The sequence below is a fragment of the Nycticebus coucang genome, chromosome 6, assembly GCF_027406575.1.
Source record: "Nycticebus coucang isolate mNycCou1 chromosome 6, mNycCou1.pri, whole genome shotgun sequence".
In the NCBI taxonomy this organism is placed as follows: Eukaryota; Metazoa; Chordata; class Mammalia; order Primates; family Lorisidae; genus Nycticebus; species Nycticebus coucang.
In genome coordinates this window covers 76,136,125-76,150,811 of record NC_069785.1, presented here as the reverse complement: position 1 = coordinate 76,150,811, position 14,687 = coordinate 76,136,125, and the positions used below count along the sequence as shown (strand labels likewise).

Sequence of the window (14,687 nt, the reverse complement as noted above, 5' to 3'; positions counted from 1 at the left end):
TTGTTGTGTGGGGCGAAGGCTGGCAGGGGTCCGTAAACCTTTGTCTGGCCTGATCATCCTGGACCCACAGCTCGCGTGGAAGTATTGAGGCTACAGGAAGGGGTGGTGGCGTGTGGGGCAGGGAGGGCACTGCAGCTGACCTCTTGGCACCAGCCTTAGAAGGAGAAGCCTAAGCCCCCATCAAGCCGTCTTGAGGCCCTGAAGGTCTTGGCTTTCAAAGGAGCGACCAAAAGCTGCCTCTCCGGACGCTGCCCTTCCCTGTGCTGTGTGATAGAGGACAGCTGTCTCGCCCACCGTCAGTGAAGGAGGCCCTGCCCCCTCCTTGACTCATAGCACCATTTTGAGTCTAGCAAAGGAAACAATTTGCTATGAAGTAATTTCTTTGAAAACCTGCAACTCTTTAGTCAGAGGCACTTTGGTTTTGGGTGGGACCCTCTGAGGACATGAGGAAGGCTTGTCTCTTTCTCTCCCACCTCCTTCCTCCTGGCTGCCTTGCAGTGGAGAATTAAGATGGCTGAAAGGTTATTTGGAAGAAGACATGCTTATTTACATCCGACTCAGTACCTTTACCTGTCAATGTATAACTATCTAAATTCATAGCAGAGGGAAACAGCTCTGTAGGCAAGTTTTTGGTCTTGGGGCCAGCCCTGGGGTGGCTGGTACTTTGGCAGGATCCCTAGGATAGACTGGTGTGGGGTTGTGCCTATGCATGCTGTTTCCACGCTCCAGAAGGTGCCCTGTGGAGCCGGGGTAGGTGGCCCAGTGCAGACCTGTGAGTTGGTTTCGTGTCACCTCCTTGCATTTGTTGACCTCACAGAGGCTTTGCCTGAGGCTCCCTGCAGACCTTCCTCAGGAGGGATTTGCAAGTACTTTGAGGCCCTAGAAGAAATGAAGCTAGAAGCTCTGGGTTCATCTCCTTCCATTGCACTGAGGGGTGCCCAAAGTCCCCTCATCAATACTTCTGCCTTTGATGCTATCACCGCCCAGACCTCAAGGGGAGGGAGATTGTCAGACATTTTCTCATGATAGGGGTTGGGCTAAAGGGGGAGAGCCAGCATGGGAGAAGGCTAAATCAGAATTATAGGACTCATTGCACTGTGGGTAAACCGAGGCCCAGAGCAGAGAGGGCACCTGCCTGATTGCACCCTGCATGTCAATGACAAAGCTGGGGCTGGTTCCTGACTTGCCTCCCAGTAGCCTGCTGGGTATCCACACCTCCCTTGCCCTCAGGCCATGGTCTGTGACAGGTCTGCCCAACAGCCTGTCTCAGGCCACACTCCACCCTCAGGGAGGCCAAAGGAGCTTGGCTTGAGCCTGGGATGGTATCCGGGGAGCTGCTCCTTTGCTGAAACAGCCTCTCACTTCTCTCTGGGTGTCACTCTTTGATTTGCTTTTTGGCCTGACTCCCTGGGGCTGGGGAAGGAAGAGGTTGGTCATCGGGGTACACCCAGAAGGGCTGGCTGAATGAAGCCTCATTCTGTGTCGTTCCTGTGTCTGCCAGTCTCCACATCTTGCCCTGGTACCCACGTGCCCGTATCCCTGAATGTCTTGGAACCTCCTGGGCCTTCTCTGCCTGCCATTTGCTCTCCCTCAAAGGGTCTTCTCTTAGCCTGTAAGGTGTCCTCTCTCTCCTGTGACTGACTCCTGTGTCTCTGGGCAGATTTTACTGGGACCTGACCATGCTGCTGCTGATGGTGGGAAACCTGATCATCATTCCTGTGGGCATCACCTTCTTCAAGGATGAGAACACCACACCCTGGATTGTCTTCAATGTGGTGTCAGACACGTTCTTCCTCATCGACTTGGTCCTCAACTTCCGCACAGGGATTGTGGTGGAGGACAACACGGAGATCATCCTGGACCCACAGCGGATTAAGATGAAGTACCTGAAAAGCTGGTTCGTGGTGGATTTCATCTCCTCCATCCCCGTGGACTACATCTTCCTCATTGTGGAGACTCGCATCGACTCAGAGGTCTACAAGACGGCCCGGGCCCTTCGTATCGTGCGCTTCACCAAGATCCTCAGCCTCCTGCGCCTCTTACGTCTCTCCCGCCTCATTCGCTACATTCACCAGTGGGAAGAGGTGAGTAGGCAGAACGGACCTCTTGGGGGAAAGGGTGAAGGTAATCTCAGGTAGTTGAACATGGGCTGTCAGATTAGACCAGGCACATCTGCTCCAAGAGGACAAGTGCTAGTAATTTCTTGACCTCTTTTCTTGTGCTAGTACTGCACAAAGCACTTTATATACAGTATTCCACTGAAGTCTGTAACAATTATAGGGGGTGCCACGTAGGTTTGTGTAGGTATTCATTTTTCATATGAGGAAACTGAGAGGTAGAAAGATTAAATTACCTACACAGAGTCATACAATCAGTAATTGATGAACCTGGAATGTGAACTTAAGCCAGTTGATGCCACAGTCTGCATTGTCAACCAGTGTACTATATTGTCAGATCTGCAAACTCCTGAGCCTGTTGGAGCCAGGCCGGGAATGTGAATAGGTGGGTGGAAAGGGCCAGTTGGGGGACAGTAGGAAGTGTGGTGGACTAGGGAGAACTGGAGAACACATCTTCTGTCTGTACTGGGCAGCCTGTACTCAGCTCTTGCCAATTATTACCAAATGGGAATGGGCCTAGGCTTGTTAATTTACAGATTTATCATGAGAAGCAGAAATCTGGATTTTTGTACAAATTTTATTGGTAACTATCTTAGGTTGGGTTCTTTTAGAGTAGACCTTGAGATGAAGATGTGCATGAGAGTGATATTTTGGGGAAGTATTTCCAGGAAAAATTGTTAAGGGAATGGGGAAGGACAGGGAAAGGAAGGAAGCCACACAGGGTGTGACATCAAGCAAAGTCCCTTGACCCTGTCCCATCGAGGGCTCTCTAGGGACACTGAATACCACACCTTAGAGTTGTCCCAACAGGGCCAAGGAGTTGGAATGTTTCCATCCCCGTACAGTTAGCCACTGGTTCAGGGCACTTCTAGCCATCAGGGCTTAGCAGCCAGAGCAGTTTGCAGCAGTCTGGGGCAGGCCTCTGACCAAAGATGCAGATGCTGGCCGGATAGAGTGAAAGTGCCCAGAGAGGATGCAGTCTTGTGGTTAAAAACTGTAAGTGGATTTGAACCCGCCACCCTCGGTATATGGGGCCGGCGCCCCACTCACTGAGCCACAGGCACCACCCACTGAACTGCAACCAAAAACTAGCGGGGGTGTTGTGGTGGGCGCCTGTGGTCCCAGCTGCTCGGGAGGCTGAGGCAGGAGAATCGCGGAAGCCCAGGAGCTGGAGGTTGCTGTGAGTCCTGTGATGTCATGGCACTCTACTGAGAGCAGTAAAGTGAGACTCTGTCTCTATAAAAAATAAATAAATAAAAATAAAAACTGTAAGTGGATCCAAGGGGCTCTGGGAAGTTTCTACAGGGACTAATTACAAAATTGTGAAAGAAATGGGTGGGCCAACCATGTTGTGAACGTACCCAACACACCCATGGGTTAGAGGCAGCATCTGCAGGAGGAAAAGAGGAGGACTGAGGGCTGTGGTTGGAAGAAGAGCAGGTGACCTCACCCACATTGGAGTCTACCTGCCAGCCACCCAAGTCACACGATTTGGCAGCAGCAGCAGGTAGGCCAGCCTGGAGGTACCTGAGGTTGGAGGAGACAGACTCTGTGAGATGACTCACCTTGGAGTCTGTCACAGGCTGTGAACTGGCCAAGCTTCTGCAAAGGGGCATTTCCTGTGACTGCTCCCTGCTACACTGCTGGTCTCCTGGCCTCTAGGATCCCTGTTCGACTGGATATAAGGGTGTAAGTGGAGGAGGTGGCATCATCCATCTGGCTCCTAGGATCTCCCTTCCTGCCCAGGACAAAAGCCCCCACCCCCGACCCCAGCAGTAGCTGCTCCCAGCTGGCTGATGGTTGGGGCACCGGCAGATTCAGGTCAGAAGCATCGTGAACAATTGTGAGCACACGTGCTTCTGGAGAAGTGCCGACACCAGCTTGGCAGAATTGCTCCATGGCAGAAATTCTCTGGCTTGGAAAGTTTGCATTATTCCTGGTGACAGAGAGGGGCAATGACTCGCCAAGGTCAGGCAGTGGAATTCTGACAGAATGAGGCAGAATCCAGTTAGCCTTCTGGGCTCCCAGCATACAGTATGGCAGGCTCTGCCTGGTATAGTGGAATGGCATGGTGACTCTGGTGCCACCTGGCCTCTCTGGGCCTCAGGGTCTTTATGTGCAAAGTGGGTATAAGTGGAACCTGATGTTTGTAAAGGCCTTAGCATGCAGCCTGATGCGGAAGAACCGTTTGGTAAATGCCCCCTGCCACCCAGGCATCTTACACTGATTTCTCACACCTAGCTGGCAGGAGAGACAAGCCTGTCACATTTACTGTCCCCATATGTTGGGTGAGGAAACAGTATCCAAAAGGCAGGGATTTCTGAGCCAGGCCTCCTGCCTCCTGGCTGCACGTACTCCCTACCTTCTCAGACAATTCTCTCATTGTGCCCTCGCCTGGCTGGGGTGCACCTGCCCGCCTCCTACCCTGGTTGTGCCCTGGGACCAAAGGGAGTGAGGGGTCGACTTCCAGCTGAGGTTGGGAAGGCAGGCAGCTGGGTGAGGAGTTCTGTGACAGGTTGAATTTGGGTACCTCCCACAGGCTCGAGGAGATGTGGGCATGTGGTCTGAGGTTGGGTGCAGAGGGGACTGTACCTTTGGGGAGGCTTGGGTCACTCTGGGCTGCGCTGTGAGGAAGGATGGAGGTGTGTTTCCTGGAATCTCCTGACAGGCTAGTCTCCTGGTTTGTGTCCCAGGTGAAAGTGTAGGACCAGTTTAGCTCCCTCAGCCTTGAGACATTCCCACCTCTCTGCTTGTCTTGGACTCACACTTAGACTGTCATTGAAAGCTAAGACAGTGGTTCTTTCCCTTCTCTGCCATCAGTTTGTGTTTCCAGGCCTCTGCCCACCAGGAGTGATGGTGTTTGGTGGGGCTGGGCAGAGTTGCCACTACCGGGCAGGGTGGGTCCTGGGACAGAGCCGAGCTCTTCTTTTACTGCCTACACCCTCCATCCTGGGAACTCAGGCCAGGGCTACTGTCCCCTCTGCCCCTTTGACCAGGCTGCCCTCTGGGCTACCCAAACTGGGCAGGCAGGTCCTGGTCATGGCCTTTCTCTGGGGCAGGCACAGGCCCCAGGTGCCTCAGGTCAGGCCTCTGGCCTGGACAGGCTCCCAATCTCATGGGCGGGAAGGGAGATCCCAGGAGCCAGATGGATGACGCCGCCCCCTCCACTTACACCCTTATCTCTCCTACCAGCTGGGGAGAAAATTGCATTGAGCTGGTTTCTGCCAGGCACATCGCCCAGCCTAGGGCTGCCCCGGAACCCTGGGACCGTACTCGGGTTTCCCAGCTGGCCCTGGGAACCCTGTCCTCAAATCCTTAAGAGCGGCCCCAGCCCAGGGGCTTCTACCAGCCACAGATGGGCATGGAGGCAGCAGCAGGAAGACCCTTTGAGGCTCCACGTTCACATGAGCCTGGGAAGGGAAGTTATTTAGCAGTGAAAACCGTGTCCTAATCTCCTCAAGTCCCCATGTGAATCTCTTTCCTCCTTTGTGCCTCAGTGTCCCAAATTGTCAGGTGTATGCTGATGTTCTCTGAGACTGTGGCTCCCCGCCTCCCTTGGTGAGGATTCTGTTAGCTGAAGGCCTACGGGGCAGAGCGCAAGAAGCCTGGCCTCCTGAGGACCTTGTTGAGGCTGACGGGACCTATCAGAGGAAGCCCCGGGGTGGGGCTGGGGAGTCTGTCCAGCCCTGCAAGACATAGGGCTGCTGCCTCTGGGCTTCAGCTAGCTCCCAGGCCAGGCTCAGTCCAGTCCCCCAGGTCTTGGGAGTCAGGGTAGGTGCGGTGGTCTAGGGCAGGTGCGGGCTGCCATCTCGGAGGATGCCAGCCTCTGCCTCCATCCCTGGTGATCTAGGTCAGCATCCTCCCTCCCAAGCCTCTCCTAGCCAAGCCCCTTCCCTCCCTCTGAGGTGCGAGCTTGTCACAGGCACAGAGGCTGTTGTTAGAAACCATGGTCGTCCCCCTTCAGCGGTGCCCCTGCAGGGCCCAGCACCCCAGCAACCCATCCCAGAAGCCTCTTCTTTCCCTTGGCAGCCTGCAGTGGCAAAAGCGGGGCTGGAGGCGGTAGGCCAGGCCGGGGCAGCCATGCGGCCTCTGATGAGTCCTCTGTCCCTGTGGGCCTCAATTTCCCCCTCTTTCTCAGAATCAGGTGTTTGGTGTCTATGGGGGAGTGGGGATGGCACAGAGGAGTCAACCTGGGGAGTGGCCATTCAGTTGGCCCCAGGATGGGACAGTGTGACCCTTAGTCAGCTGTCCCTGGGCTGTGCCCAGGATACACATGTATCCTGTTAGGCCTTGTGTTGGTGTCCTTGATGTGGACGCTTTTTCCTGAGACACAGGTGGAACCTTGTTCTACGATGAGGAGAAAACGAGTCCTTGGGAGGGACTCAACCAGGCCCTGTGAAGAGGCCGTGGGGGAAACCCAGTGGCAGCCTGCTCTCTGTAGGACACAGAAGACTGTCCATTTTCTGGTCTCTCCTTTTTTGAGAACTCAGTTGTTTGGAGGGCTGGGAGAGAAAGGGAAGGAAAGGAAGCAACATATCCTGAGCACCTACTGTGTGCCAGCTGTGGACATTATCTCGTCTGATCCCCAAAGGCTAGCAGTTACCAACCCCTTCCACAGATGAGAACACCGGGCTCAGAGTGGGAAAGGCTCTGGAGTGAGGGGGAAGACACGTTCCTCTGTCCTTGCCCTGTAGCTAAGAAACTACAGGAGAAGGAGCAGCTCTGGGCTAGGTGGGCAGAGTGAGCTGCCCAGGCCATCTGCCTGGTGAGGCTTGAGGTGGCCTGGAAATGAAGGCGCTAACCCCCCACAGTTAGAGCCAACATCATAAAAGGGGGGTTTAATGAAGTATAAGGAGCAAGGCAAATATTTGCCCAGCACAGCTGACTCGCAGGTGGCCTGTGGTCCCAGCCCGCAGTGGGCACACACAAGTGTTTAGCGGTCTCTCCCAGCAACGTCAACCTTGCTCTCAGCAACCATGTCTTGGGTGTTGTAGAGTGGTGGAGGTGGGGTGAGCACCCTCACATGCAGGCTGCCACCAACTCTTCTCAGGAAGCTCAGACTTCGCCATGCTGGTACTTTGGCTTTGCCCTAAAAACCTCCAGCCCACCATCCTGCCCCACCTGTGCCCACTACCCCAGCATCTGCGGCTTTCCTCACCTCAGTACCAAGCACCACCACCATTGCACTCTCTGTAGGTCATGGAAGTCCATGGCCACCTGCAAGAAAGGCATCTCGGCTCTTCCCAAGGGGCAAGGCAGGTTCCCGGTGCATCCAGAGTGGATGCCCTTTTGGTGCCTCCACTGTACACAGTAGTAGGAGCCCTGCTCACCACCCTCCCCTGCTCCTGTTGTCACCTTCACCTTTGTCATGAAGCACGTCTCAGTTCCTGAGACCCTCCCACATGCTGTGTGCCACATTCATTGCTGAGATCACAATGAAAGCAAAATTAGACAAGGGCCTGATCTTTTAAGAAAATTAGTTACAAAGGAAAGAAAACTAAAGGTGATGCAAAAAGAGAAGAAGTCCTTGAATGAAAGTGTACCGACCTTGATGCCTTGTCCTTTAAGACCCAGAATGAGCTGTAGAAAGGAGCAGTAATTATGGGCTGTGACCTGAGATGCTGTCTAGCCCACAGTCATTGGCCCAAGGCTTTCTCTAGCTCTGATGTGGTGTCCCCCCACTCACTCAGACACACTGGCATTAATTCAGGTAGTCAACAGATGTGTCTATGCCTACCGGTGCCAAGCACGGAGGAATGCAGAGGTGAGAAATGTGGAGAAGGCCCTGCCTCACGGAGCAGTGACAAGTCAACAAATGTCAGTTTAGGTGGTGAGAATTCCATGAAGGAAAGCGCTCAGAGTGAAGAGGGCTGGAGAGCGTGGAGAGCCATGAGCTACGTGCCACGCTGAGGTTCCGGAAGCCTCTCCGTGAAAGCGGCATTAGACAGTACGAAGGAGCTGAAGGAAGGACACATGTGCCTGAGAGAGCCAGCCCAGTGCTGAAGACCTGAGAGAAGGCCAGTGTGGCTGCAGAGTGGGGGAGGTTGGCTGGACACTGTGCGCTAGGCTGGCAGCTGATATCCACTCATAAGTGTTCACAGGGAGCTGTGGGAGATTTAAAGTACGAGGGTGATGTGGGCTGATTTATGTCTCTAAGAGATCATTTTGGCTGCTTGGAAGGACAGGGAACTGCATCAGGAGATTAGTGTCCTCTTGGGATATTCAAATAGGGTCATATTGGGACTGGAATGAAGTAGACAATTTTGAGATAAGTGGAGTCAAAAGGCCCCAGCTCAGTGGTGGATTGGACGTGGGGAGGGGACCAGGCTGGCGGGTGGGTTTCTATTGCTCATCCCAATGAATGGTGGTGCTGGTTGTGAGATGGGGAGGGTCGGATTTGGATGTGTCCTTGTGGAGATAGACCTGAATGCAAGCCTATCTGTCACTCTGGGAGTGCTCCAGCCAGTAAGACCCCACTCAGGATACTTACAGAGATCCCGAGACTTTGGTACCATACACAGCCGGGGAAACCCTTAGCAGAACTCCTGCCACCTTGACAAGCCAAGGATGGGAGGAGAAAGCCGTGCTTGTGGCTGCGGGCTCTGCCCCACAGTGACATCTGGGCTGGGGCACCTATGGCCTGGCCCAGCCTCTCTGCGCAGCTCCCCATGGTGCCCTGCTTGTCCTCTGTTCTGGCTTTCTATACCATGTTCCCATTCCTTTCCTGGGTGTGACTGACTTCCCCAGCCAGCAGTGAGCAAGCAGGGACAAGACTCTTCTCTCTGACCCCCATGGGGAAGGGACTCCCTTGGGCACTGACACAGGCTGACTTCCTGGGGACATGGAGTAGACATGTGATTTTGTCTAAGATTACTGCCCTGTGACTTAGGGAAAGAGTCCAGCTGGGCCGATACTCAAGAGGGCTGCCCTTCCCACAAGAGTCCGGGGGCCTCTTTGTAGCTATTCCTGGACCACACTTGGGTACCCGAGACCCAGCATTCCTGGCCCAGACAGCTGCACATCTACCTCCAACGCCAATGTAAGCCTCCTCCCAGACCTGCATCCTGTGGTGGTCACCCTGCTCTTGTGTGTAAGCCTTGACCTGCTCATGAGGGACTGTTCATAGGGGTGGCCTGCGTGGAGCTTGGCTGCGGACTGGTCCCTTGGCGTGGGAGAGAGTTGGGGAGGAGAGGAGAGGTAGGCCAGGCCTTGCTGTGGTTTTCTGAGAGATCGGATTTTGAGCCTGGCCCTCCAGGGCATTATGATGGTTTATTCAGTCATGGTAGGATAGAACACATTTTCTTTAACAGTTTTGTCAGCTTGATTTAAAACTTGAAATATCCATACCTGTGGTCTATGAACTCTATTTGCCCCCTTGTGAACATCGGGGTAGGCCTGCCTCCACTAACCCACAGAATCCTCAGCCAAATGCATCAGGGAGGCACCATCCTGCCCCCTCCCACCCCAGCACCGGTAGGGCTGCCAGTGCCATGGGCCTCCTCAGCCATGTTCTTATCTGTGGCAAAGGGCTGGGTTCTGAAGGCTGGTGTCTTAGCGCATGTAGCTGGTAGAACATAAAGACCACAGACTGGTGGCTTAAACAACAAACATTTATTTCTCATAATTCTGGAGGCTGAAAGTCTGGAAAGAGGGTGCCAGCATGGCCAGTTCTGGCAAGGGCTCTGTTCCTGACTTAGAGACGGCCACCTCCTGTGTGCTCACATGGTAGAGAGAGATCATCTCTCTCTGGCCTCTTCTTCTCAGGGCACAAATCCCATTCACGAAGGTTCTAATCTCATGATCTAATCTGCCTCTAAAGGCCCCATCTCCAAACAGCACCCTATCGGGGATTGGGAGTTCAACATGTGAGTGTGGGAGGGGCACACACATGTAGTCCCACAGCAGCTGGGAAACAAGGAGCTTTCTAGTAATGACCCCACCTGTGTGCATATCTTGGGGCCCAGAATGCTTTCCAAGCCAGCTTAATTTCTCAAGCAGCCCTGGGAAGTAGGGGGCAGATGTCTAGCTCACTTAAGTTGGGGTGGGCTGAGGTGTAGCGGGTGGTGGGGATGGATGGCCCATGGTCACGGATGGTGACCCATGTGATGGCCCTCCCCAGTGCCCCAGAGTTGGGGACCTGGAGAGCTGGTAGCATCCTAGTCAGACAAGACTGAGAAAGGCGAGTGACTTGCCCAAGGTCGTACAGATATTCTGTTCACCTAAGCATTAAAGAGGCAGAAGTGGGATCTTCCCCCAGAACCAGTGCCAGAGACTCTGTTGTCCAAGGGAGCTGCTGAGGGAGCTGGGAGAGGCTGGGAAGAGGTTCATGAGCTCAGGATCCAGGTCCCCAGCAATAGAGGGATGAGCCAGAGGCACCAACTTCATGTCCGGGTCTGTTCTGCATCTTGGACCTGGGCCCAGCCTGGTCACACACTGACCTGCCTGGTCCCAGCGCCTGCCATTCCCTCCAGGCCATGGCAGATGCTGAGATGTGTGGTGTAGCCTGGAGCTGGTGTTTGTGCCCCGTAGTGCTGGGCTGCTGGGCATACCGTATCACGCCATGTGCCTGGCCTGCAGAGGCAAGACACTGGCAAGTCCTGCCTGGCCCTCGTACAGCTCGCTGTAAGACCTGGGCACATCACTCAGCCACTTTGGGTTTGTATTGTTTTATCCACAAAACAGAACTGTTGAGAACCACCCTTCCCCTCTGGGCCAACCTGATAATCCAGTGTGGCGGCTCCAGGCCTCAGAACCAGCAGACCCGGGTTTACAATCTGCTCTTCCATGGCCACCATGATCTGGGGCAAGTTCCTTTTGTCTCTGAGCTTGGTATAAGATGGATTAACAGTATCTTAGGCAAAAGGTTTTTGTGAGTTTAAATGAGACAGTGACTGTGGACTGTCATACCCTGCTCAGGTGTGGCACTGTCGTCTCTGCTCATTGGGGCCGTGGGGAAATAATGACACAAGCTGGAGCCACTGGACTCTGTGAACCTTTCAGTGTCCATTTCACCCTGAAAAGACTCACAGCCCTCCAGTTGGGGCATCCTGGGCCCACAGGGGGGCCTAACTCTGAACCTCAGAGAGGTTCGAGGTCCCCAGATGTATTCAAAATGTATTCATCTTTGACTTTTTAAAAACCTAGACTCATGGCTAAGCCCATGTTTCAGAAGGGGACACTAAAGCCGTTAGTATCAGAATATTCTGCCACCAGCTACAGGGCTGTAGATAAATAGGATGCTGAAATATCCAGGCTCTGTCTCTGGGCCTCAGTTTCCCCATCTGAAATGGGCTTAAGGCTCTGTGGCATATGACAAGTCCATAATTTTGACCTTAAGCCCCTCTTTAGGGGCTGTCTTGGTCTGGGAATAGAGTGGAGGGATCAAGACTAGGGGTAGGTCCCCAGAGATATGCCCCAAGGTCTCCCAGGCCAGAGACAAGGCTAGAACTTCCAGAGACTGAGTCCAGACATGCCTCCACCTCTCTATCCCCCACTTCCCTGTCACCATGGGGACCCCCTGCAGCATTGAGAGGAGAGGAGTGGGCAGGGATGCTGGTTGTGTCCACCCTGACCCTGCCTGGCCTCATTGCAGAGCCTCAGAGGTGAAGATGGCCAGTGGCAATGGGTTGGGGTTGAGGTGCTGTACAGGAAAACGTTACTATGTATTAACTAATCACGAGGATTAATTATTAATAAGCACTTATCAATTAATAATGGTTTCTAATTTACTGAACATGTCTATGCTCATTACTAAGCACTTTATATGTATAATTTAATCCTTTTGACAACCCACTCAGGTAAGAATTTTTATCACCATTTTCCAGATGAGAAAACGTGATCAGAGAGGTTCAAGGTCCCACAGCTAGGAACTGGGTAGGAACTGGCCTGGGGTCAAGGTCTGTCTGATCCTGGCGCCCGGGGAGCCATCAGAGAGGTTCAAGGTCCCACAGCTAGGAACTGGGTAGGAACTGGCCTGGGGTCAAGGTCTGTCTGAACTTGGAGCTCATGGGCCAGTGCCACTCCCTCTGCAGTTCCACAGCTGCCTGTGGGTGGGTCCTGAGACTCTAGTGACGGATTTAGGGACACACTATGCCCCTGGCATGACTGCAGACTACAGTTCCCTGAGGAGCCTTGGGCTGGCTGGTTTTTCTCCCTGGTGACCTTATGACCTAGACAAGCTGATGAGGTGGCTTCTCTGCCCACTTGTGGGCTGTATGGGGTTCTAGGTATCCTTCCACATGTCCTGGATGGCTGGACCTTCAAGGGAGCCCCCCATCTGCACAGATCCCAGGAAGCGTACCTCTGGACCCTGCAGCCTGCAGGCTGCCCCTTCCAGAGCCTGGGTCAATGGCCTGCCTGCTCCCTGCCTAGCCTGGCCTCGGACTGAGCAGTGTTCACAAGCAGCTGCAGGGGTGCGTCGGGGCCGTCACCCCTTCTAGTCACTCACCTGTCTGGGCCAATTCTCCACCTCTACCCGTAGATCTTCCACATGACCTACGACCTGGCCAGCGCCGTGGTACGCATCGTGAACCTCATTGGCATGATGCTGTTGCTGTGCCACTGGGACGGCTGCCTGCAGTTCCTGGTGCCCATGCTGCAGGACTTCCCCGATGACTGCTGGGTGTCCATCAACAACATGGTGGTGAGTGTGCCCGGCCCTCCTGTGGGCGGGGGTTGGCATCCTGCTGCAACAGAGTAGGGGGCAAGGAGGCACGAGAGTCAGAGCAGACCAACACCTCGGAGTCCCTAAGGTCCAGTCCACAGGGCCCTGAGGTGCCAGCGCAGTGCTGAAGGGCACATGGGTCTACCTAGTCCAGCAGTCCAAGCCCAGGGATCTGGGCTGTGATCTGTGACCTCCACCTCCTCACGGCCTTGACTGCAATTCGGAGCCTCAGTATCTGTCTCTGATTTCTCCCAGGGTGGCTAAGACCTGGGCATCCTCAGCTGTGTCAAGTAGGCTGGCCTGTCTCCCTATCTCTACCCCCTAGAAGAGTGTTTTTCAACCTTTTTTACCTCACCGCACACTTGAACCTATAGTTAAACTTCTGTGGCACACTTAAATTATGTTGATAAAAAAAAGTGAACAAAAGAATATGCTTACTGTGCTTTGAACTTCTTTATAAAAGAATTAATGATCTTTAAAAATGTTCATGGCACACCTAGGATCTTCTCACGGCACACCAGTTGAAAATCACTGCCCTAGAAGGTGAGCTTGAGAAATCAGAAGCCTGTAGGGGCACAATTTTCAGCACATGCAGGTCATACATGGCCACTTTCTGCTCCAGTGGCAAGCTGGGCTGTCCCCTTGACAGACATTTCCTGGTCACGGGTGGAGTATTGAGTACTGAGCAGCAGGACAAGTAGGAGAGAGCCTGACCCCTCCCCACCCCTCTAACCCTAGGAGTGGGTGAGAGAAGTTAGACTTGGGGTCCAGGAAGCCATAGGGCAGAATCTCCCCAAGCCCCGTGGACAGGGTGGTTCCATGCAGGGCAGAGGAACATCATCTCCACCCCCAACCCAACCTGTGTGCCTTTGTCTGGCTCCACTGTTCTCTCTTCTTGTCAGTTTGGTTTGGTCTAAAAGCAAATCTAGGTCCCGGAGGAGGAAAAATCAGCTTTGAAAGAGGCCAGAGAGACCCTGAGGCATCTTTCAGCATCAAACAGGCCTTTACAAAATAGCCTTTTGATGAGCTAAGTGTAAATGAATGGGCCATATGGACTGAATTTCCAGCACCCCAGGCTCATAGTAAAGGCCTGAGCCCAGACTAGAGCATCTGGGTGCTGCCCCTGTTCCCCAAGGCTGGGAGCCCACACCCAACTGACCCCTACCCTAGTCTGGACTGAGTCACCGGACCTAGGCTCTGCCCAGGACTTCTGGGTTACTTTAGACATGGCGTGTGGCTCCCAGGCTCCTGTGCTTTCCTCCTAGAGCTGACACAGCCTGGTGCCTGATGAAGCACTCGGGGTCTGGACAGGGCCTCTGGGGCCATGCACTGGACAGGCCTCAGCATTGTGGCTGGTGCGTTTACCCCATGAGCAGGGACACTGGGGGCAGTGTCCTCAGTGCATGAGGGTGACAACCCCACGAATGCACTAAGTTCAAAGGAGCCCAAGTGCCCACATGGTGCCTCACGGCACTGACTGGCTTTGAGGATAAAAATACCCGGAGCCTCACTCCTTGCCTCTCCTTCCGTGCAGCCATTCCATGCTCCAGAGTCCACCTTTGGGGGTGACAGGAGGAGACCTAGTGGCTGTAGAACTGGGTGGCTCCTGCGGGAGGCGAGTTACTGGCAGCTTTAACTTTCGCTCACCCAAAATGAGGCCAATGTTTTCGGCTCAGTCTGCCAGAGCTTGCTCCCCGAGGGGAAGCATATCTGGTTTTATAATTGAGGTCAGTGGGGAAATGGGCTTCACTTGGCAGTTGTTTAGGGGTGGGGGGTGGAGCTGTTTCAGCAAGGGAAGGACAGCAGGGTGGCTCAGCCTGAGCCTTCGGCTACTCAGCTAGGAGACTCCCAGCTGTCCCTTGGGGGCTGAGATGTCCGGCAGGGCTAGGCTGGCTCCCTGCCCTTTA

At 54.0% G+C, this 14,687-nt stretch overlaps 1 protein-coding gene across 1 annotated transcript in view; it reads left to right on the top strand.

The window, feature by feature from the left end:
* The window catches only part of HCN4 (hyperpolarization activated cyclic nucleotide gated potassium channel 4), a 48,321-nt gene that overhangs the window by 24,226 nt on the left and 9,408 nt on the right, over positions 1-14,687 (top strand). The window contains exons 2-3 of the mRNA XM_053594378.1: positions 1,661-2,084; positions 12,598-12,759. Coding sequence (XP_053450353.1) covers positions 1,661-2,084; positions 12,598-12,759 — 586 coding nt within the window. The remainder of the gene's footprint in view (positions 1-1,660; positions 2,085-12,597; positions 12,760-14,687) is intronic.